Source organism: Pleurodeles waltl, chromosome 4_1, assembly GCF_031143425.1.
Source record: "Pleurodeles waltl isolate 20211129_DDA chromosome 4_1, aPleWal1.hap1.20221129, whole genome shotgun sequence".
Taxonomy (NCBI): Eukaryota; Metazoa; Chordata; class Amphibia; order Caudata; family Salamandridae; genus Pleurodeles; species Pleurodeles waltl.
In genome coordinates this window covers 133,501,681-133,524,506 of record NC_090442.1, presented here as the reverse complement: position 1 = coordinate 133,524,506, position 22,826 = coordinate 133,501,681, and the positions used below count along the sequence as shown (strand labels likewise).

Below are 22,826 nucleotides of genomic sequence, written 5' to 3'. Positions count from 1 at the left end.
GGGGTCCTCCCCCAGTATGCGCTACTCTACGGTCCTCCAGACCAACAAGTGAGTACACCGGGTGCACATGGAATGGGCTATGCCTGTGTGGATTGGGGTGGATGTAAGTTTGTGGGGTGGGGGGCGAATGAGGAGTGCAACGCCCGACAGATGAGAGCATGTGCCATATGGCAAAGTTGGTGGGGGGGGCCAATCACATCTAACATGCAGGTCATTGATGATTTCCTCCTTTCCACCCTGTACATGTCAAATAGGTCAGCGCCCATCAGAAGATCGAGATTTGGCGTGCCATCGCCAAGGAAGTCCGGAACTTGGGGGTCCACAACAGACGGGGCACCCACTGCCGCAAGAGGTGGGAGGACATCCGCCGCGGAACAAGGAAGACCGCAGAAACACTGCTGGGGATGGCCTCCCAACCTAGGAGGGGTGCCAGTCGCACCATGACCCCCCTGATGTCCCGGATCCTGGCGGTGGCCTACCCAGAATTGGATGGGCGCTTTAAGGCATCACAGCAGACACAAGGGGGTGAGTATCAGCACATTCTCCTATCTTTCTGCGCAGTGGAGGCGTCTGGGTGGGGGAGGAGTGCTGTGGGTGACATTAGGCCAGGGCGCTTTCTGTAGTGTAGTCCTCTCCCTTAGGCATGGCCCTGTGCCCCCGGCCCCCACCTCTGTAGGGTGACAAGTACAGCCATTGAAGGTCCAGCATCTCCCATGTGCGCGTTTGACGTCTCTTGGCCTGTTGTCCTAGTCAGTAGTACTGAGTAGTGTACCCCGAATGCGCTGCGTAGTGCATGAGGCTCCTCTGTCTGTCCTCTCCGCCAACGGTGTTGACATTGCATGCACTCAACCTGGTCTTCTTTTTTCTCCCCCCACCCTTTCTCTTCATCTTCTTGTGCATGTGTGCATTAGCATCATCAGGCGGAGGAGATTTGGCATCGGAGCACGAGGGAGCTGCAGGACACAAGGCCCCGGTGGGCCCAGGAACAGACACCGAGGGCACCAGTGATCCGGAGGGTGAGGGGAGCACCACAACGGGGACCGCTGGTGAGAGCAGCGACAGCGACACGTCCTCGAATGGGAGCTCCCTAGCGGTGGCGGCAACATCCGTGCCCCCCGCCTCTACAGGTACAGCCGCCACCCAGCGCACCAGCCCCGCCCTCCCAGCAGCCCCTCAGTCTTCGCTCCGTGCCCGTTCGCCCAGGAAGGCGCGCGTCTCCTTCGCCCCAGGCACCTCAGCCCCTGCCCCTGTTGCCCCTGCTGCCCTCAGTGCAGAGCTCATTGACCTGGTAAGGACGCTCATTGTTGGGCAGACGACCCTTTTGAATGCCATCCAGGGTGTGCAAAGGGAGGTGCAACAGAGCAATGCGTACCTGGAGGGCATTCATTCGGGTCAGGCTGCCCATCAACGAGCGTTCACTGCTCTGGCCTCAGCACTGACGGCAGCCATTGTCCCTGTTTCCAGCCTCCCTCTTCTTACTGCCTCCAGCCTTTCTCTGTCTCCTGTTCCTCAGCCTATCCCATCCACACCATCAGACCAGCCTGCACACACCCAAGAGCAGCTCATCCAAACTCAAACACCACAGATCCCACAAACACTCACCCAAGCAACACCCAGATGCAGACATGCCAACAGCCACTGCCACCCCTGTGTCCCCCTCCTCCTCGTCTCCCTCCTCCCTCCCTGTGACGTCTACACTCACACCTGCATGCACCCCAACATCAGCCAGTGCTTCCATCACCACCTCACCCTCCAGTACAGTCCACACTCGTGCAGTCACCACCCCCACTGCCATTTACACGTCCCCTGTGTCCTCTCCCACTGTGTCTGTCACCCCCTCTTCCAAGACACACAAACGCAGGCAGACACCCACCCAACAGCCATCCACCTCAAGACAGCCTACAGCACTAGCACCAGCACCTTCCCCCAATGACAGCACACCTGACTCTCCTACAACCAGCTCCTCTACCTCCACTTCCATCTCCACTTCTCCTACCCTTTACCTTGGCCCTAAAAAACTTTTCATGGCTAACCTTGACCTCTTTCCCCCCGATGAGCTCCCCCCTCCATCTTCAAAGAGTCCCAAGAGCACCGCAGCCACCACCAGCCCAGCTTCGGGTGTCACTGTTGTGCATGGGTTCTGGAGCCCACCCTTTGCCAGCAGTGACACATCGATCAGCAGCAAGGACACGTCCAGCCCCCCCCCGGCAAGTGGACCCGCAAAAACAAGGGCCGCTGTGCGAGGACCGACAGGGCTGCCCCCAAGGAGCAATGTGCGGCCACTTCCCCATCCATCCACCCACACCATCTAGGGGAGGCAAGGGCCCGAGAGCCCCATCAAAGGAGCGGAAGGGCAGCAGGAGCGCGGAGAAGGTGGACCCCACATGTCACATCCCAGCTGGGAAGGAGGACACTAAGGAGGCCAGGAGTCCGTCCCCGAAGGGTCCAGAAACGTCACGGTCCGAGGGCGACTGAGCAGGGAGTCCAGGCCAGGTCTGGCTCCCTTGACCTGCTGGATGAGCACCGCTGAACAGGGCCCGCGGGGCAGAAGAGCACCGCTGAACAGGGCCCGCCGTGGAGAAGAGCACTGCTGAACAGGGGCCCGCCGTTGAGAGGAGCACTGCTGAACAGGGCCCGCGGTGCAGAAGAGCACCGCTGAACAGGGCCCGCCGTGGAGAAGAGCACCGCTGAACAGGGCCCGCCGTGGAGAAGAGCACCGCTGAACAGGGCCCGCGGTGCAGAAGAGCACCGCTGAACAGGGCCCGCGGTGCAGAAGAGCACCGCTGAACAGGGCCCCGCCGTGAAGAAGAGCACCGCTGAACAGGGCCCCGCCGTGAAGAAGAGCACCGCTGAACAGGGCCCCGCCGTGAAGAAGAGCACCGCTGAACAGGGCCCGCCGTGGAGAGGAGCACCGCTGAACAGGGCCCGCGGTGCAGAAGAGCACCGCTGAACAGGGCCCGCGGTGCAGAAGAGCACCGCTGAACAGGGCCCGCCGTGGAGAAGAGCACTGCTGAACAGGGCCCGCCGTGGAGAAGAGCACCGCTGAACAGGGCCCGCCGTGGAGAAGAGCACCGCTGAACAGGGCCCGCGGTGCAGAAGAGCACCGCTGAAGAGGGCCCGCCGTGGAGAAGAGCACCGCTGAACAGGGGCCCGCCGTGGAGAAGAGCACCGCTGAACAGGGGCCCGCCGTGGAGAAGAGCACCGCTGAAGAGGGCCCCGGCGTCTCAAGCACCGCTCCGCTGGGCCCTTCTTCTCAAGCACCGCTCCGCTGGGCCCTTCCTCTCAAGCACCGCTCCGCTGGGCCCTTCCTGTCAAGCACCGCTCCGCTGGGCCCTTCATCTCAAGCACCGCTCCGCTGGGCCCTTCATCTCAAGCACCGCTCCGCTGGGCCCCGCTGTCTCTCCACCTCTCCGCTGGGCCCTTCCTCTCAAGCACCGCTCCGCTGGGCCCTTCCTCTCAAGCACCGCTCCGCTGGGCCCCGCTGTCTCTCCACCTCTCCGCTGGGCCCTTCCTCTCAAGCACCGCTCCGCTGGGCCCTTCCTCTCAAGCACCGCTCCGCTGGGCCCTTCATCTCAAGCACCGCTCCGCTGGGCCCTTCATCTCAAGCACCGCTCCGCTGGGCCCTTCATCTCAAGCACCGCTCCGCTGGGCCCCGCCGTCTCAAGCACCGCTCCGCTGGGCCCTTCATCTCAAGCACCGCTCCGCTGGGCCCGCCGTCTCAAGCACCGCTCCGCTGGGCCCTTCTTCTCAAGCACCGCTCCGCTGGGCACCGCCGTCTCAATCACTGTTTATGGTTCACTGTGCCCACCATGCCTCCTCCTTGACCAGTGGAGACTGTCATCCACCTGATGGACTGTGGCTTTGCACTCCCCAGGATGGTACGGTGGGCAGCCCACCCACTGTAGAGACATTGAGAGACTGTGGCTTTGCACTCCCCAGGATGGTACAGTGGGCAGCCCACCCACTGTAGAGACATTGAGAGACTGTGGCTTTGCACTCCCCAGGATGGTACAGTGGGCAGCCCACCCACTGTAGAGACATTGAGAGACTGTGGCTTTGCACTCCCCAGGATGGTACAGTGGGCAGCCCACCCACTGTAGTGACATTGAGAGACTGTGGCTTTGCACTCCCCAGGATGGTACAGTGGGCAGCCCACCCACTGTAGAGACATTGAGAGACTGTGGCTTTGCACTCCCCAGGATGGTACAGTGGGCATGGTGGCTCCTCGTGGATCTGGTGTCGTGGACTCATGTGGCTGTGGTGCCCCCCCTTCCCTTCCCCCTGAGGTGCCTGTAGTTTTTACATCTGATGCCCCTGCAGTGTTCTCTCCAAAGGACTCAGGTCTCCTGTGTGGGCTTTGCCCTTGTTTCTCAAAACTTTGGCCCACGGACATGATGAATTCGTAGGATGTGCAGGACTTGTTACTTCAGTTATACACTGATGTGTATGTCATTTGTTTTCTTGTGAATATCTTTCATGGTTGTACGATAATTTTCAGGAGCTTTTTGGTACATAAATATTTATTCCAAATTTGATTATGTCCTAGCATTTTTCTGGGGTGTTTGGGTGGTGTCACTGTGACTTGTTGCTCTGCATTGGTGTGTACATAGTTGGGGGGGAGGAGTGTCGCATATGTGTGTGGCCGTAACCTTTCGTCCTCCCCCCTCCCGTGTGTCGTAGGTGCAGTACTCACCGTTGTCGTCTGCGCCGGACTTCGTACTCGTGGTAGATGAGAAGGTAGATGAGAGCAGGTAGGATGTTTAATTCGGGTTCCATGCTGTCCTCCTTCCTCCTGGAGTGCGTAGTGGTGAGCGTTTTCCCGTTCGTAGTCTGTTTCCGCCGTGTTTTTATCGGCGGTGCTCCCGCCCCGGAAAAGGTGGCGGATTGGTGAGTTGTGATAGTGTAGGCGGTACATTGTCTGCCGCCTGGCTGTTGGCGGTGACCGCCGCGCTGTTTGTTTGTACCGCCGTGGCGGGCGGAGTGTTAAAGTGGCTGTCTGTGTTGGCGGTTCCCGCCAGGGTCAGAATTCCATATTTTTTACTGCCAGCCTGTTGGCGGGTTGGCCGCCGCTTTAACACCGACCGCCAGGGTTAGAATCACCCCCCATATGTCTATTACCACTGGAGAGCGGGTGGATGTCTCCCTCATTGCTGGGGCTTTATTTCCTAATGAGACATTCCTTTCCTTTCCGGAGGTGCAAGGCACGTTTAGTTTGGGCCCAGGCCAATTCCTGCAATATGCAAAGCTTGAAAGTGTTGTAAGGGAGGTTGGGCAAGATTTCCCGGCTACCCCACCATCCTCTAAGCTGTTGGGTGGGCTGATAAAGTGGGGGAAGCAGGACATTTAATTACATTATTTTATAGAGCTTTTCAGGAGGATATGCCTGTCACACCCTATGCAGCGCGCCAGGTGTGGGAGACGGAAATGGGGGAACCAGTGGGGGATGCTGATTTGGCTAGGGCGTTGTCATTGGTACGCACCATCTCATGCAACAATAGATTTAAGCTCCTACACTTTAATTTCGTGCACCACACCTATGTCGCACCTTATCATCTTAACAAGATGGAACCAGCTAGGTGGGCTGGGTGCACTCCCTGTGGTGAAAGAGAGGCCTCCTTTCTATACCTGGTTTTTCTGGGTTTTTTGTGATTTGCTGTAAATCTATTCAGTAGTTTTCAAGTAATTAAAGAAAAACAAAATTGTATATTTAGGGACACTGATCAATGGTTACCAACACTCCAACCACGAAGTGTTGACAGTCATTTTGGGACTCAGACTCAGACCAAAGAAAAAAGAGAAGGGTGCAGGGTAGAAATACCCTGACCCCCTAGGTCTGGTAGTGGGGTTTCCCATGAAAATCAGAGTATTCATGAATTTTGGGAAAAATGAAAAAAAGAAACAAGCACAGCCTCCTATGCTTGTTTAAAGTTGAACCCCCATACTGGCCAAGATAACACTTATATAGTGTGAAGCAAAAATGACTTTGATTATACTTTTCTGACTCATACGTGTATTTTAGAACATTGCAGGTAGGCCTTCCAACTGATCCTATTTTATGTACTTTATTTGGTGGCAGTATTTTATATATGTGTGATGAGTGCATTTGTATTCAAGGATTTTAGATGCACCTGTATTATGTTTTGATATCCTGTTGTATGTTATTGTACTGTCCTTTTGTGGTCTATTTTAATAGGACTGAATAAAGCTAATTGAACTGTACTGAACTACTGATGTGTTTTAGTAATGCCACATTTCCCTGTGAGACAACATTTTAGACAAAATGTATGCACTATGGTAATGGACCAAAGGGAAATTCTAGAATGTAATGTAGGAAGTGGGAGAGAGATGAAGATGGGAGACAGGACGCTGTTATGTGTTTGGAGTTTCTTAAATGATGATGAATCTGAATAAATACCTCTGAGTATTTCAAGAATTGCCTCAGCTCTGTGGTTCTTGCGTTCTACATATTATACACTACAATATGATTTGTTTTTTCACTGAGTACTTTCACTAATAGAATGTCTTATTGCCTGTTTAACATTTGTAAGTACATCTCCAGATGACATTAGCACAGAGGGTGAATATTTTTTGTAGAATTTTGGATAGTGCTTATGTGTTAAGGTGTATTAGTCTTGTGTTCTGATTTGCTAAAGAAAGGATGTTTCTGCTCACAGCATGATGATTTTGCAAAATTATGAAAATAAGGATCCCTTGATTTGGGGGATCTACCAGTGAAGCCTCCCAAATTCCTTCTAATTTTGCTGCTTATTGAGACTTAGAATATTTTCAGATTTTACATTCTCTGTATAAATGTGCACCTGAGAACCTTTGTGGCATTGACTCTGTATGGCTTATTTTGAATTTCTGTGCTAAAACCCTTGAAATCTGCCTCAATCAAGAACTCAGTTACTGAGTGGACCCCTTTCCTTATTGAACAGTTTTTTCTCTGCTAATATGATGTTCTGGGAGGTGTCATAATGCAGGAACACCTTGCCTCATGAGATTGAGATTTAACACCGTCTTCAATCCTTTAAACAATTAGAAAACCAAATATTTTGGAGTACAGTTTGGCTCTCAGAATGGTGAAACTAAATCCAGCTTTGGCCTCCACCCGTTAGTCTAACATGACTGTGATCCCAGTGTCTCCAATACTGTGATAACATTATCAGCAACCTTTCAAAATTGTTGATGATCACTTCTCCAATCCCTCAATTGAACGCCTAACCCCCCATGTAAATGGGTGCACCACTCTCATGCCTTATAGTCACTCAGCCCAATGCTTTTCAACATCTACATGGCTATGCTTGTTAAGATCACCAAACAACACCAGCTAAACATAGTCTCCTACGCTGAGCAAGCAAGAGGAATTTCCACAGTGGGATGAGAGCAGTCGCCGCCTGGATAGAGGCCAGCTGCCTCAAGGTCAACTCGGCCAAGTCAGAGATCCTTGTGATCGGCTCCACCCCTTCTGCCTGGAACGACTACTGGTGGCCAACCACTCTGGGTAATGGTCTCGCCCCCACTGACCATGCACGCAACCTGGGTATCATCCTGTACTCCTCTCTATCGATGACCAGCCAAGTTAACGCCATCTCCTTATCAAGCTTCCATATCCTCCGGCTAATGCGGAAGATTTTCAAATGGATTCCCCCCGACCCAAGGAAGACAGTCACCCATGCACTCATCACCAGCAAACTGGACTACGACAACGCACTCTATGCCGGCATCACCAAGAAACTTCAATCAAGGCTACAAAGAGTCCAGAATGCAGCAGCCAGACTCATCCTGTGCATCACTCGTCACAGCCAAATCTCCTCCCACCTACACTGGCTCCCAGTCAACAAGCGCATCACATACAAACTCCTGATCCACACCTTCAAGGCACTACACAACATAGGATTGGCATAACTCAACCACCGACCCCCCCCCCTTCTATGTACCCAACAGATGTCTCCGTTCCTTCCAACTCACCCTTGCAGCCATCCACAAGATCCGGAAAAGTACAGCAGGAGGAAGATTCTTCTCCTACCTAGCAGCCCGGACATGGAACACACTTCCCCTCAAGCTCAGGCAGACCGCATCACTGAAGCAGTTCAGGCAGGACCTCAAGACCTGGCTCTTTGACTAAGCAGCACACCTACTTTCAGCGCCTTGAGACACTATGGGTGATTAGCCGCGCTTTACAATTCCATGATTGATTGATTGATATGCATATTCAACATAAATGAATACGATTTGATCCACTGTTAGAGACTGATGCTCTCTTCATTAAGAACTAACCACATTAAACCAAAATACCTTGTCCTACATCATACATTTAAGAGCTGCTCCAAATGAAACAAGGATATTCAGTTAAAATCAAAGACTCACACAGTGTTGGTCCTGTTACTGGTCTTCACCACCTGGCCTGGCAGTTCAGGCTGGACTGTTTCCATTGGAGCAAGGTCAAGGCTGATTTGCATACGGCTGAGTCCAAACTGAGGTGGCAAGTTAATGATGGACACGGATGCAGCCCCGAGTAATTACCAGTGGGTGAGATGAATTCAAGTATTTATCCATCACTTGTTTGCATACTATAGTGTGTCACCCTAAGTGGGAGAGGTCTGCCCAGACATGGGTCCCGTGCACACTCTATCAATGGAACCAGGATAATAAGCCCCTAACTAGGGCTAAACTGGTCAAGGGTTGTGTTCTGGTTGAGGGAGGAACCGGCCTTGAAGTTTGGGTTGGACTTTTACCATTGGATCCAGGTCAAGTCTGATTTGCATATGGCTGGTCCAAACTGAGGTGGCGTGGTTTGCAAAACAACAATGGACTGAGAAGTGGCCCACAGTAATTACCAGTGCCTTAGATTAATTCAAGGATCCAATACATCACTTTTTGTATACTTTTTTTGCTGACCTTAACCACAGTAGCTGTCATCCTTAGAAAATTGTGGCATATTACTAAAGCAAGCAAGCTAGGAATGTTGGTAAAGTCATCAACCCTCGCAAACTAAGCCAATACCAAAGTGTGAGAAATTGGCTCAATTTCAAAGGTGACATAATTAACTTTGCCCGTGGTCAATGGCTATCTATAATTTGTAGTGATCTTATAATTGGCTAGACCAACTGTAACTCAAGTGTTAGGGGTGTGTAATGTTATGCATACAAATGCATACATATGTGTACACACATACTTACAGACTCCTACTGCAGAGATGAGCTTTACAGCCAAGATAGGTGCATGGCAGGGGGTAAAGAAAGGTTCGATTACGTAACGTCCAAAAGCCAATGACACAACAGCGGTACTTGCAGGTCTGGAAGAAACAAAAAAAGTCACAGATCAACTTTTGTTTTCTCCTTTATTGTTCCGTTATTTGGGTTATGTGTTTAAAAAGTACAATGACAGTCCCGTAAGCCCACATGGACAATTATGCCTATATACTGAATAATCTTCATGTAGATAGAACATGCCACATGCAAGATATGTGATTTTATTCAGTGATCCAAGTCTTTACTATATCTTGCCCACAAAATCACATTCTTGTGAACTGTTTCCATTAGTAAATCACAATGTTGGGGACTGAGCGTGCAACCTTTGGGTCAGTACTAGTTATTTTTGGTCTTTCTGCACGTAGGAGGATGTCTGAGCATTGGTCCTTGTGCTGCTTTACTCTTCAGAATATCAAAACTATGCACTTCAGGATATTTTAAGGCACAATGTAAAGCAATCACTCTCAAACACCTTCGTAAGTAGAATAATCAAGTTTATTTAAAGGGGCAAGTTCTCAGCTAGCAAAACGAAACCACACTAATATATATATATATACATCAGGAGAATAACATGAGAATAATGATAAAGATATAAGCACTCTGTGAATAATTGCAAGAGTAAGTGCATATAATACAAGCACACACAATATACCTCAATGCTCAATAGCATGAAAATGACTGCAAGAATAAGTGCATATTACGCGCGCACACACAATATACTTCAATGCTCAATAGCATGAAAATGACTGCAAGAATAAGTACACATTACGCGCGCACACACAATACACTTAATAAATTGAAAAGCTTCACCGAAAAGAGCGTCTGCATCCCTCCGCCGTACACAAAGCTGGGGAACCCAAATCAGCTGACACAGGGAGCCTCTGTTCGGGACAATCAGTCCTCCTGGCGTTGCGTCCAACCCAGAAGAGAGTTCCTAAACCAGCCCATCCAGGCCCCCAACTTTTATAGTATTTACTAACGCCCAGGAGTCTTTTCTAGAAAAAGACCCCCTCCTTTACAAATTGTGCAATCGGCGGTACCTTGTTCACCCTTCGAGACGTCTCCTCAGAACGGGCCAAGTTCCCAGGAGAGGACTCCAAGGTGAAGCTTGCATTCCTCCTTGTGTACAGGCGCATCCCCCTGTTGTTCTAACTGATAGCTCATGGAATGTAAATAGCGCCCTTCGTACCAGGCAGATGGAGCGAAGTTGAGCAGAAAAACACCCCACCCTTCAGCTTGCCGAAGCTTGTGGAAAAACACAGAACAGTGCCTTACGCACCGAACCAGACTCGACAAAATGGAGTCGTGAACCAAAATGGAAGCGAAGGCCAATGAAAGCAGAGGCCAATGGTCCACACTCTGCACCACTGTTTACCTTGCACGTAGTGCTGCCGCATACACGTAGTGTATGTAGCAATACATTTACGTAGTGTATGTAGCAATACAGTCCTATATCCAAGATGGTCTAGTTGTGCAAAGACTGAGGAAGATAACACAGCAACTTCTGCTGCGTCTTCCTTTGGGCTCTTTCTTGCTATGTAAGAGTAACAATGAGTGTGTGGTGGAATTCCCTATTGCAGGAGATGAGCCTGTAGGAAAGTCCTCCTTTTTGCCCTGGTCACCCCCAAACGTTTTGGACAGATGTTGGTGGTTACTGACTCTTGGCTGTGCCCTGGGTACCGCTTACCAGTCCCAAGGCCAGTGCTCTGTGTAAAGTGGATATGTAAATTAGGCTGATTATAATTGGCAATATTAACCTACCTATGAGTCCCTAGTATATAGTAGGGCATGTAGGTTTAGGGACCCTAGCATAGGTAGTGCACCCATAGGTGCACTACTGATGTGCTCAGTGTCATTTTAAAGGCAGGCCTGCCTTGCTGGCTGCTTTTAAATTAAAGTTACATGCAAATTCGACTTTGGAATTAAAAGCACTTTCAAAGTCTTAAATTACCTTACTGTTACATATAAGTCACCCCTAAGGTGTGCCCTATGTGCCCCTAGGGCTGGGTGACATGTAACTATAAGCAGGGACCTTATAAAAATAGTTTTCTAAGCCCTGGTGAGGTTAAACAGCTAAAAAAAAAATCTCCTCATTGTAGTGAATGGCCTTCATAGGCTAGAATGGGGAGACTTTATTTTAATTTATAAAGTCTCCTTAAGTAACAGATACCTTACTTTTGGTATTGAATTAATTGTTATAACAAATCCCACAACTTACAATTGTTGGATTTAATATAACTTGTTCAGGTAAAGAGTTTTAAACTTTACCTGAAAAGTTGCCAACTTCAGCCCTGCAGTGTTTTGCTGTTTTGCTCTGATTGGCCAGCCTCTGACAGCCTGGCCAGGCTGCCTTGAGAGATGTGAAGTGGCCTGGCTCAACACAAAGAGATGTGTCTGGGGGAGGAGATCTTCCCTCAGCAGATGGGGCAGCAGGAATGGGGTAGGGCTGCCAAACTGGTCTTCAAAGGCAGGAAAGGACAGTTGGAGCAACCCAGCACCTCCCTCACATCCTGAAAACCCAGACAATTAGGTGCCCCCTTGATTAGATTAGGAGAGGGCAGGAGAGGGGTGTGTTTAGGATTTTTAGCCACACCAGTAGGTGGGCTCAGCCAAACATAACCTCCAAAAATCACTTTCAGCCGTGATGGATTTTTGAGGAATGTTGCTCCCTGGAATTGATTTTTGCCACACTTCGCAGGAAGTGGTCATCACAGGGGGAAGGACCCTGCACCTGTTTGGAGAACCAGGACCCCCCCCTGTTTTTCACCCAGGAGTAAAGATAAAACTGGCAGACCTGCACCCACACCGCAGATCCCTACCAGTTCCCTACAAGGAAGATCTACAGGAGAAGAAGGACTGCCCTGCTGGACCATTGCCCAGCACCTGGACACTGGACTCTGGAGGACTGCACCAGCTGCACACTTGGGCTTCACCACAAGAAAGACTTTGCCTGGCTTCAACTGGTTCAAGGAGGGACTCCCTGTTTGCTACAAGTGAAAGATTGCTAACCAGAGTCCCCTGCACCAACTTCTGAAGAAACTGACCAGCTGACCACTATCCAGTGGCCAATTTGGAGTTTGCATCAGGTGCATTCTGGGAGTTGTAGTCCGCATCCTCAAGGAGCATCTCAGAGCTGCTTCTGGAACCTTGGGGTGAGCTGTGGACCTCAAAAGAACCTTAAAGGAACATCTAGAAGAAGATCCAGAAGTTTGGAGAAGTTTGGAGAACTTTTGGAAAAAAGCTCCATAAAGGGACCGACCCGCCACGGCAACTCTAGCCAGCTTGCCCCAACCACGACCCGGCCTCACTTGCAGGTTCGTCCCGGTGAAGAAAATCTCCAAAAAAGTGACTATGCCGAATGTAGGAAGTTGACCTGGACCTCCCAGGCAGTGTATCTGAAGGGGACTCCAGGGATGTCAGATCAAGATTCAGGTTTGCCCCGGATGAAGGATTTTCATCTCGAAAAAACGACTAAGTCCGAAGGTAAAAATCTCTGCGAGGGCTCCTGCGACGCGTATCCGAGGAAGAGTTCCAGGAGGTCGGACTGGACTGGCGACTTGGTCCCGCTGAAGCAAATCTTCAAGAAAACAACTAAGTCTGAATGTATACTTTTGACTGAGACCTCCCACTTGCTGTAGCCGAGCAGGGCTCACCCGTGGTCAGCCTTAAACTTTGACTTTGCCCCGGTCGACGTGCGACCAGACGATCAGATTGGCGCTAAAAAGCATTAATTCTTTAAAAATTCATATCTCCGGTTCCCTTTATCCGTTTTTTTTTTCATTTTGGTGTCATTTTAAAGCAAAAAATATTTCCTATTTTGTTAAATTGATTTTGGATTTTTAAACTGTTTCCTGTGTTTTATTTAGTTACTGTTTGTGATATTTGAATGCTTTACGCTTTCTCTCCTAAATTAAGCCATGTCGCTCGTTGCCAAGCTACCAAGGGTTGAGCTAGGTTTAATTTATTGAGACCTAACTGGACCTAAGTGGAGGTTAGTGACCTATTGCTAAGTATAGGTACTTACCTGCCCATACATATTAAGTCTGTTTTATCCTTCATGGATGGAGAAATAACAAATCATTTTAATACGGCCAGTATTGTCTGTATTGTCATTGTATTCTGGCCAACTAGTATTGTCACTGATTGTTGAGTCTTAAGAGGTAGGATATCTTGCCTAGCCTTTGCACAGATTGGGGCTGTCACCCACATTAATAAGTATGTTGTGTGCACACTTGGATGGTGCTTTATCACTGATGACCTTCCACCTTTATCAGAAAAATGTGTTCTTGAAATACTCTTGTAACTGGAGTTATTATAGGGAGCATGTAGGACTTTTCACATGGTGGCAACCATTCAATCTTTATGGTTCACTTCGGCCACTATGTGTTTTCAATGTGTCTCAATGGAGTTGGTATATGCAGAGTAACTAATCTAACCCTTGTAGGGTTTAAGGAATTGTATCCACCTACTAATAAGTGCCCCATACACACATGGATGGTGCATGGTCAATCACAGATGGTTTTCCACTAATATTGGAGTTCACTGTATAGGATAATCTAACCATAACATCAATAAGTGTGGACAGGTTCTTTCACTCACTCTCCTTTTACTGGTGTTAGCACAGATTTGGCTACATTAGCTGAGAGTCACTGGATACAGGATAAGACTACGGGTCTGATTTAGAGTAGGTTACTCTGTCATAAATTAGACGGATGTCCCGTCCGCCGTACTACGATCTTCATAGGCTATTATGGGATCATAATATGGCGAACTGGATATTTGTCACATTTGTGATGGAGTAACCCCCTCCACCAAACTCAAACTTAGGTCCTACATCCCAGTTATTTTCGTCCTAGATTGTTCTGGGCTCTTGGTGAAACATTCCTTGTTGCAGGGTGCATCCCCTATTGTGGAGAAGTGTGGCACAATGGTTAGAGCGGCAGACCCTGATGCAGAGATCTGGCCCAGGACCAGGGTTCAATTCCTGCCTTGGTGGGTCTTGGGCTCAATTCCCTTGGACCAGATAATTCTCGCCTCAGTGCCTAATCTAATTAATGGGTCCAACTCTGGGCAATAGATTGCTTAATCTCCACAATGGCCCTGACAGCGCTTGGATGCCTGGCTTCACCCTGGGGGTTGCCCAGGAGTGGGCGCCTCACAGGGAAAAGCTAGGAGGGGTTCCACAGCGGTATGCGTACAGCGCCTTGAGACCCTAACGGGTGAGTAGTGCGCTATACAAGTGCGAAGTTTACAGTTTTTTTTACTATTGAGGTGGTGAGTACGATATGGAATTATTACCCATTGGGTTGATTTCACACAGCACAGGATTGAGGGAATATCTTTATTCTTCTTTTTTATGTGCAGGTTGGTAGTCAGATGACTACATCCTGCAGTGACTTTTACATTTACTCAGGGTTGAAACATCGACAAACCCTCCCTTTTGGTTGCCTCTTATGATTTGTTCCATAAGTGATGCTAAGCAAGTTATATACTCTGCTTATTTTTAACTGTTGGACAGAAGCATTGAGATTTGTACAGTGTCTTTGTTCATATATGTTGTAAATGGAAGCACTTTTTTGAGCGCTGGGTCATTTGCACTACAATCACTAATGTTTTTCTTGTAATATATGATCTTATCTAATGCATATAAAATGGAAATCTCTCAGCTTGTCCTGTGCCTTTCTAATTACATTTGATATGTAAGTAATTTTGAATTGATTATGAAAATCCCTCAGAGGTGATCAAAAGGTTCTTAGGGCCAGATGTAGGTACAAAGCAAATTGCGACTCGCTATGGGGTCGCAAAGACCCACATCTTTAATATTAATGAGGTGGGTCGCAAATTGCGGCCCCATAGCGACTATGGGCACTCACTGACATGGAGGCCTGCTGTAGTCAGCAGACCTCCATGTCCGTGACTGCTTGCTAATAAAGCAGTTTTTTTTTTCAAGTGTAGCCCGTTTTCCTTAAAGGAAAACGAGCTGCACTTAAAAAAAAAATCCGAAACCTTTTGTTTCGGTATTTTTTCAGGGCAGGTCCATTGGACCACTACCTGCCCTGAAAAAATATTTTGGGGTCCATTCACAAAGGGGAAGGGGTCCCATGGGGACCCCTTCCAATTTGCGACTGGGTTACCATCCACTTCAAGTGGATGGTAACTGCGACTCCATTTGCGACCGCATACGCGGTCGCAAATGGAATTGCATACCACTGCGAGTCGCAAATAGGAAGGGAACACCCCTTCCTATTTGCGAGTCGGAAATGCATTTTGCGAGTCGGTCCCGACTCGCAAAATGCATTTCTGCATAGGAAACTCCGGTTTGCGACTCGCAAACAGCAATTTTTGCCGTTTGCGAGTCGCAAACTGGTTCCTACATCTGGCCCATTATTCCAAATAAGTCTCACAGGATAATGGTTCTTATTATTATGTATTTGGGTCACGGCAAAACATAACAGGTCTATTCAAAAACTGCGATTTGTAGTATGTTTTGTAGTACTACTTTTGGACTACAAACATTTCACAAACTACTATTTAAAAACCTACCTGTAGAATTAGCGCCTTCGTCTCATCTATCTTTTTCGGCACAGAGATCTCCACCTCGACTTCGGAGTCTCTGCACACATATTTATATATTTTAGTTGTAAATGTTGGAGGGACAGACAGGAGTAGCTGGAAAATCAAGAATACTTACTTCTAAATGAGAAGGGATAATGAATGAGTAAGGACTGTTTAAGGGAGGTTTAGGGAGAGGTTTGGGTGGGAAGTGTACACACCCACAAAAGAGTAAGACCATCGCTATCCACAAACTGCCCTTCTGAAGTTTCTATAACTAATAAAATGGACCCTAAAGAGTAGTAAATTACTCCTGCTCAGAGGTGAAGTACATGCAGCACCACAAATGGCCAACCACTAATACTACAACATCCTCCCATAGAAATCAACAAATGTAGGGACTTAAAATAAAACTCCACAATAATTAATGTTAAGTTACTTTATTTAAATTTGTTACAAATATATATACATTTTATTAAAAAACGCCGATACAAAAATAATTAAAACTAGTACATCATTGTATTTAATTATAATGTATTTTAATTACTGTTTTGCATTTAAAAATAATGTAACAATACATTATATTCGCTTTAATTAAATTACTTTATATAATTCTATGTACCATTTTTAATAATTAATACAGAAAAGTAAAAACATTTTTTTACACAAGGTGGGAATTTCTTTTTTAACAAACTTAACAAAAATATTTTTATTTAATTGAATATTTTTTATAATAATTTAATTTTTCACTCAAAACTAAGTTACAGTCAAATTACTACCTAAAGTGTGGAGCAATAGGTCCAGGACCATGTGTTTAAGGACACTGTGTTCCTTGTAAGGACAAGGAAATTCAACCTGTGTTGTTCGCATGAGTTTAGATACTGTATTAAGGCATAGTTGCCTTAATACAATTAGAGCATCAGGTTTAGGATCCTTTCTGCCATAGAAAATGGCCATCAGATAGACGCCACTGACATTATTTGTATTGTAGAAGTATGGGTGGTCATAAGAAAAATTCAACTATTACACAGTTCTTAGAAAATTAGGGCTTAATGTACTAAGCACTTTGGCATTTGGAAACCCTGCGATTCACAAAATCACGGGGTTTGCAAATGCAAAAAGGTTATGTTTAATGTATTCAATTCATTAACAAGCTGGAAAAGCCTTAAAAACTCACAAATGTGTTTTTTGCTACCTTTTAGGATCAGAATTAGGAGGGTGAGTAAAAGGGGCATCCCCTCCTAACTCTGAACTACAATGGTATGCATTAGAGCTTTATATCCTTCTGTAGTGGGGTATACCTACCATTATATGCCCACTCCAGCGTTAAAGACCTGCGCTGAAGGCGAGCTCCTTTAATAAGGGAGTGGGCTTTTAAAGGAAGGTACAGGTCAGCTAAAGCAGGCTATAAAGCTATTAAAACATTCTGCCTCATCAGGGTGGAACGTCCCAGTTGAGAAAACAAAGGCATCAGAGACCGAGAGGGTTGAAAACCCCCACGGTCCATAAGCTTTTGTTTTACAGCTCTTGCTATAAATGTTCAATTGTTAACAGCCACATGCTGTCATTCACAGCAAGAGGTGTGAAAGCATGCTGTCAAAAATCAGCACTGATTCTCCCTAATAAACTGCTTATCTGTAGTTCAGTCAAGACAGGGAGACTCAGGAGCTGAGCATTATTCACCCCTCCCTTCTTCTGAAGTCTCAGTGATATTGAACCACAGGAGGAGGGAATTGTGAAAACTCCGTGTGTTCAACAGTACAGCCTGTGTCTTTTGCTTCCCCCTGCCCAATCCATATATTTTGGAGAGGCAGGGTAAAGAGAAAGGCAGAGGACTTTAGGGCATTAACATTTTGAGAGCAGGGAACCTATACTAGTTTATATAGGCCACTTGTGCTCAATTGGTTTCAATGAAACTCTCAACATTCCAATGTTCTAATAATGGTTTGCAATGGAAATTGAAGTTAAAAGCCATTTGTAGCCACTTGCAAGCCAGGTCTGGGCACCCACCAATGATTATGCTACACACAGAGCTGGATATTACATGTATTTATTTTTCAGAGTGTAACTATGAATTCAACATTCTAAACCAAGCTTTCATTGCATTATGCTCTAATCACTATGTCACACTTCTACCGAGTCAGTTTGGAGTCAAAAGCATTCCGTTATTAAATTTGCAAGAACCTTCATCTCCCCCCTCTGGTAAATAAAATATTACATTTTTACATAATCTGTATTCACACACACACATATATATATATATATATATATATATAAACAAGTACAACAATATTTCTTCAATCAGACTTTCTGGTGCTTTGATCATTTGATGGTTGCTGGAAGCTGTCATCTTCAGTGTCAGAGATTTTTGAAGATGGTGAAAAGGTAACAGCAGTCACTGACTTCTCAGGTTCAGTCTTTCCTTCACTATCTCAATTTGAAGACCGAGGAATCAAAGGCCTAAAGTGAGAAGAGTCTCTGGTAACAGACCTCCCAAAACACTGGGCAGTCACCAACTGTCCCTTGGTAGACACCATGTGGAAAACTTCAGCATCATATGGAGATGGAGCATCAAATTTCTTTCTTTGCATCTGTCCAACGATCACTAAATCTCCTTACTTAAAAGTGATATTCTTTGTATGTTGCATCTTATCTGCATAGGCTTTCATTTTCTGCCTGTTAACAAAGTCTCTTGTATGAATAATGTTCTCACTTTCTTCTCTCTGGTCCATTGAGGTAACTTGGTTGTCATTGCTCTCCTGAACATCAAAGTTGCCTGTGGTTGAGTGAGGTGCTGAACAATAAGCTTGTAGGGTGGAATTTAATATACTATTCAAAGAGCTTCTCAAGGGTTGCATACTGTACTGCTTTATTTAGTGTTCTCATGAAACCATCAACAAGTCTGTTGGCCTGTGGCCACAAAGTTGTACTCTTTTGATGCATTATATTCAGATGCTCCAGGAATTCTTTGAATTTTCAACAGTTAAAAGGTGGGCCATTCACAGGCTTCAAAATGGCTGGAATGCCCCATGCCACAAAGATGTTATCTAATCTCTCAATGACTAGTTCACAAGTTGTGGATGAGAGATCTTCGCCAAGTGGAAAACGTGAGTATTCATCCACAATCATCATAAGGTGATGTCCATTTTCAAGTTGACTGAAAAAGTTGATGGTTATTCTCTCCCTTGCATGCTTAGGGATTTAAGACATGTTCAGAGAGTGTTGAGTAACACTTGTAGATAACACAGTTGCATAGACGACATGGCTTGAGTTCCTTGAGGATCCAACTGAACTAGAGTCAACTCCAACCTCGGTATGAAGCTTCGGATTGAAGTATGCCATTTTAGCAGCTTTTTCAATTGCTTGTTTGATTCTCTTAAAACTTCTCTTACATTCTGGTAACCAATGAAATGAAACATTTTTTTTCGTCAACTCTCGCAATGGAGCACTTACATTGGCAAATTCTTGTATGTATCTTGAACAATAACTGGCCTTGCCAAGAAAGGAACCCACCATACAAACATTATGTGGGGGTTCAGCATTTGACAGTGCTTATACTTTTGCAGGATCATACCCCCATCAGAAAAGATATGGCCAAAGATTTTTAACTTGCTCTTGTGGAACTCACATTTGTTTGCATTTAGAGTCAAACCTGCATCAATAAGTAAATTACATATTTGTGTGAGAGCTTTATCATGTTCCTTTTGTGTAGCTCCAAAAATGAAGATGCCATCTCTAAAATTCAACACATTCACAACAGGCTGTATGATACACCGAATTACGTCTTGGAAAAGTTCTGCAGCCAATGACACACCAAAATTAAGGGGGTCATTCTGACCCTGGCGGTCCAAGACCGCCAGGGCCACGAATGACGGAAGCACCGCCAACAGGCTGGCGGTGCTTCCAAGCCCATTCTGACCGCGGCGGTAAAGCCGCGGTCGGAAAACCGGGGCCGGCGGTTTCCCGCCGTTTTTGCCCCGGCTGGGCGAATCCGCCAGGGCAGCGTTGCAAGCAGCGCTGCCCTGGGGATTATGATCCCCCTTACCGCCAGGAAGAGGCTGGCGGTAAGGGGTGTCCTGGGCCCCCTAACAGGGCCCCATGAAGCTTTTCACTGTCTGCCTAGCAGACAGTGAAAAGCGCGACAGGTGCAACTGCACCCGTCGCACTGCCGCAACACCGCCGGCTCCATTCGGAGCCGGCTCCTGTGTTGCGGCTCCCATTCCCGCTGGGCCGGCCGGCGCTAACTTGGTTAGCGCCCGCCAGCCCAGCGGGAATGTCACAATGGGGGAAGCGGTATTTTGGCCGCATGGCGGCCAAATGCCGGTTCCCGCCTGGCGGACGGCTACCGCCGCCCGCCACGGTTAGAATCAGGGCCTAAATCTTTTGTTTTGAAACAGACCAACATGTGTAGAAAAGGTTTTAATGTACCTGCAATTTGATAACCTTTATTTAAACCGGGGCGAGAGAAGACCTTGGCACCATTTAATTGTGTTATCATGTCAGCAATGCGTGGACCTAGATTTCTTTCGTGTTCAGTTGCCTTTTTTGGCTGATGTATGTCAACAAATATGAGTACAGCTCCTTAGCTGTCCTTTTTGGGCAATACCATTATAAGAGAAAGCCAAGTAGAACACTCAATAATGTCCTGATTGAGTAACAATTTAAGTTTGTTTTCAAAAGCTTCGTGTACATGAAAAGCAATTCTTCTCTGAGAAACAGAACGGACATCCTCATTAATATGCAGATTTACTTTCATGGTCTTAGCTTTCCTAACCCATGAAACAACATAGGGAACTGACTTTCTATTTCATGATGAGCGTTCATGTTGTAATTCACAGAAATGAGTCCTATATCAGCGGCTATGCTGAAACTGAGTAGACAGGCACTTGACGATGTATCTTGAAGCACATGGATGGGTGCTTGCACCTTAGTTTTCTTGTGTTTCATTGTCGCTACAAAGGACCCTTGACTTTTTATGGCTGTTGGTGCAGCCCATGTACACACTTTGGTTTTCAATGGCGTAAGCCGCAGTATTGTAGATAGTTCATTGTATTTCTCTACAGGTATTGTGTTTATCAATGCACCACTGTCGATAATGAAAAGTATTGAACAACAATGTAGTCTACGGACAATGTTTGTATGATTTCATTGGTCTGGCATGTCAACTTTTCCTTGACAGACATTTTTCTTCACATGCGGCCAGTCCAACATGTGCATGGTTCTCTGAGATACACACTTTCACTTGATACTGAGGTGGAAGAACTGTTTGATGATGATTTAGATGATGATCTACTTTGTTTAGTGTCGATTTGCCTCAACTGATGTCACCGCTTGGCCTTGTGGGTACGCGTTGAGTGTTGCTTCTGGAATGTTCTGACAGCCATTTTGTCTTAGCGCCACAGCGCACTTACTTTTTCTTTTGCTATACAAACCATCACAAAATGGTTCTCTTTCCTACAGCCTTCGCATATCTGTCCAGTGGCAGGACATTTACTTTTCTGTAGAAACAATAATCCAGATCTAAAACATAACTTCTTTTTTACATGTAGACATCACTTTATGTCCTTCCGTCTTTTGCTTTGGCTCACATTTCACACTCATGACTGATTCACTCTGGCATCTCAGTCATCCATGTCAGTAGTTTGTCATTCAGCATGCTCTTCAGCTCTGTCAGCTCAGCAATCGTTGTCTGAATGTATCTGACAAACATGCATCAGTAACTCTAAGACCCATAACTTCTTCATTGTTAATTTTATTGAACTTACTGTGTTTGATGAGTGTATCTTGTCTTTCCACAAATTCACCATGGTTTCACCAACTTTTTGACATTCTTGACTAAAAATATCTCTTTCATAATCAACATTACGTACTGGATTGAATTTGAGATTTATTATAATCTGATGGTATGTGACTTCTCTGTCAGGTCTCACCATTTTCCTTATGACTTCTTTTACACCATCACCAGCAAGATCTTTGACATATTTGATAATCTTCCTCTGATCAGTCTCTTCAAATGCATCAATGAAATTATCAAAAGTCTCTATCTAAGCAGTCTATCTATCACCAAAATGTTGTTTTTTGGCAGCATCGAAAGGCGGTGGTGGTTTCAGAAAAGCGGAAGCATTGTAGACCAGTGTGGAACTTACTGACGTTGAGAGGAACGGGCTCTCTGATGCTGTTTGGTAATCATGTTTACGCAAATCTCCTCTAAGGTGCTTTGATGTGCTGGCTTTAGGACCGTCCTTAACATTACTTGGAACTGTGGCTTCTTTCTTAACTGCCATCTGAAAAGTTTCACTATTCCGAAAGTCACTTTTTCGCTCTTTATTTTTGGGAGAACTATGAAATTATTCGGAGCCCCACTCTGCAACTTTGTGGCCAAACTGCTTCGGGTATGGATAGCTCTGTAAGAAAAAGCCTCGGTGCATCTTCTAAAACCAATTCATTGAGTGCTGTGATACGATGACTATCTTTAGTGGATTTGGCAAGTTTTTTATTTTATCTTTTCTAAACACCAGTTTGCACTTCCTGACACCTAGTTGATCTCAGCTTTGCAGCACTTCCATTTGTAGCGATATTTGGCAGGTTATGAATATCTTTAACTGCGCTTCGTAAGCCTGGTTGTGAGCAAAAAAACAATGGATTAAACCCAGATCTGTGACTGGGAATGAATGTTTGATTTGTTCAGCATTCTGTCCATCATCTGCTCTTTTTGACTTGTGGGGAGGAAGCAGTGGTCTATAAAAACATTTTTTATGTAGCACCCGCTTCTTTTCTGACCTTAAGCTGATTGGAAAACAAATGTTTCCCGTATAGTAATGCATAATCAGGGGTGGCCTGCTGTTCCTTGCAGGCTACCATCTAGTGTTTATAACCAATCACAGGTGGTTGCAAATAGTGCCTTCCCTAATTAATATCCATTAAAGAGGTCATTCTGTAACCCCCTGCGACTGGAGAATTTGATTTGTGACCTGTTGCAATATAAGAGACAGATCAATAAAGTTAGTGTGTAATTTTGAC

At 46.4% G+C, this 22,826-nt stretch overlaps 1 protein-coding gene across 1 annotated transcript in view; it reads right to left on the bottom strand.

Moving 5' to 3' along the window:
• LOC138287454 (cystine/glutamate transporter-like) overlaps positions 1 to 22,826 on the bottom strand; it is a 335,349-nt gene that overhangs the window by 201,610 nt on the left and 110,913 nt on the right. The window contains exon 3 of the mRNA XM_069227883.1: positions 9,183 to 9,298. Within this exon, the coding sequence (XP_069083984.1) occupies positions 9,183 to 9,298 (116 nt within the window). The remainder of the gene's footprint in view (positions 1 to 9,182; positions 9,299 to 22,826) is intronic.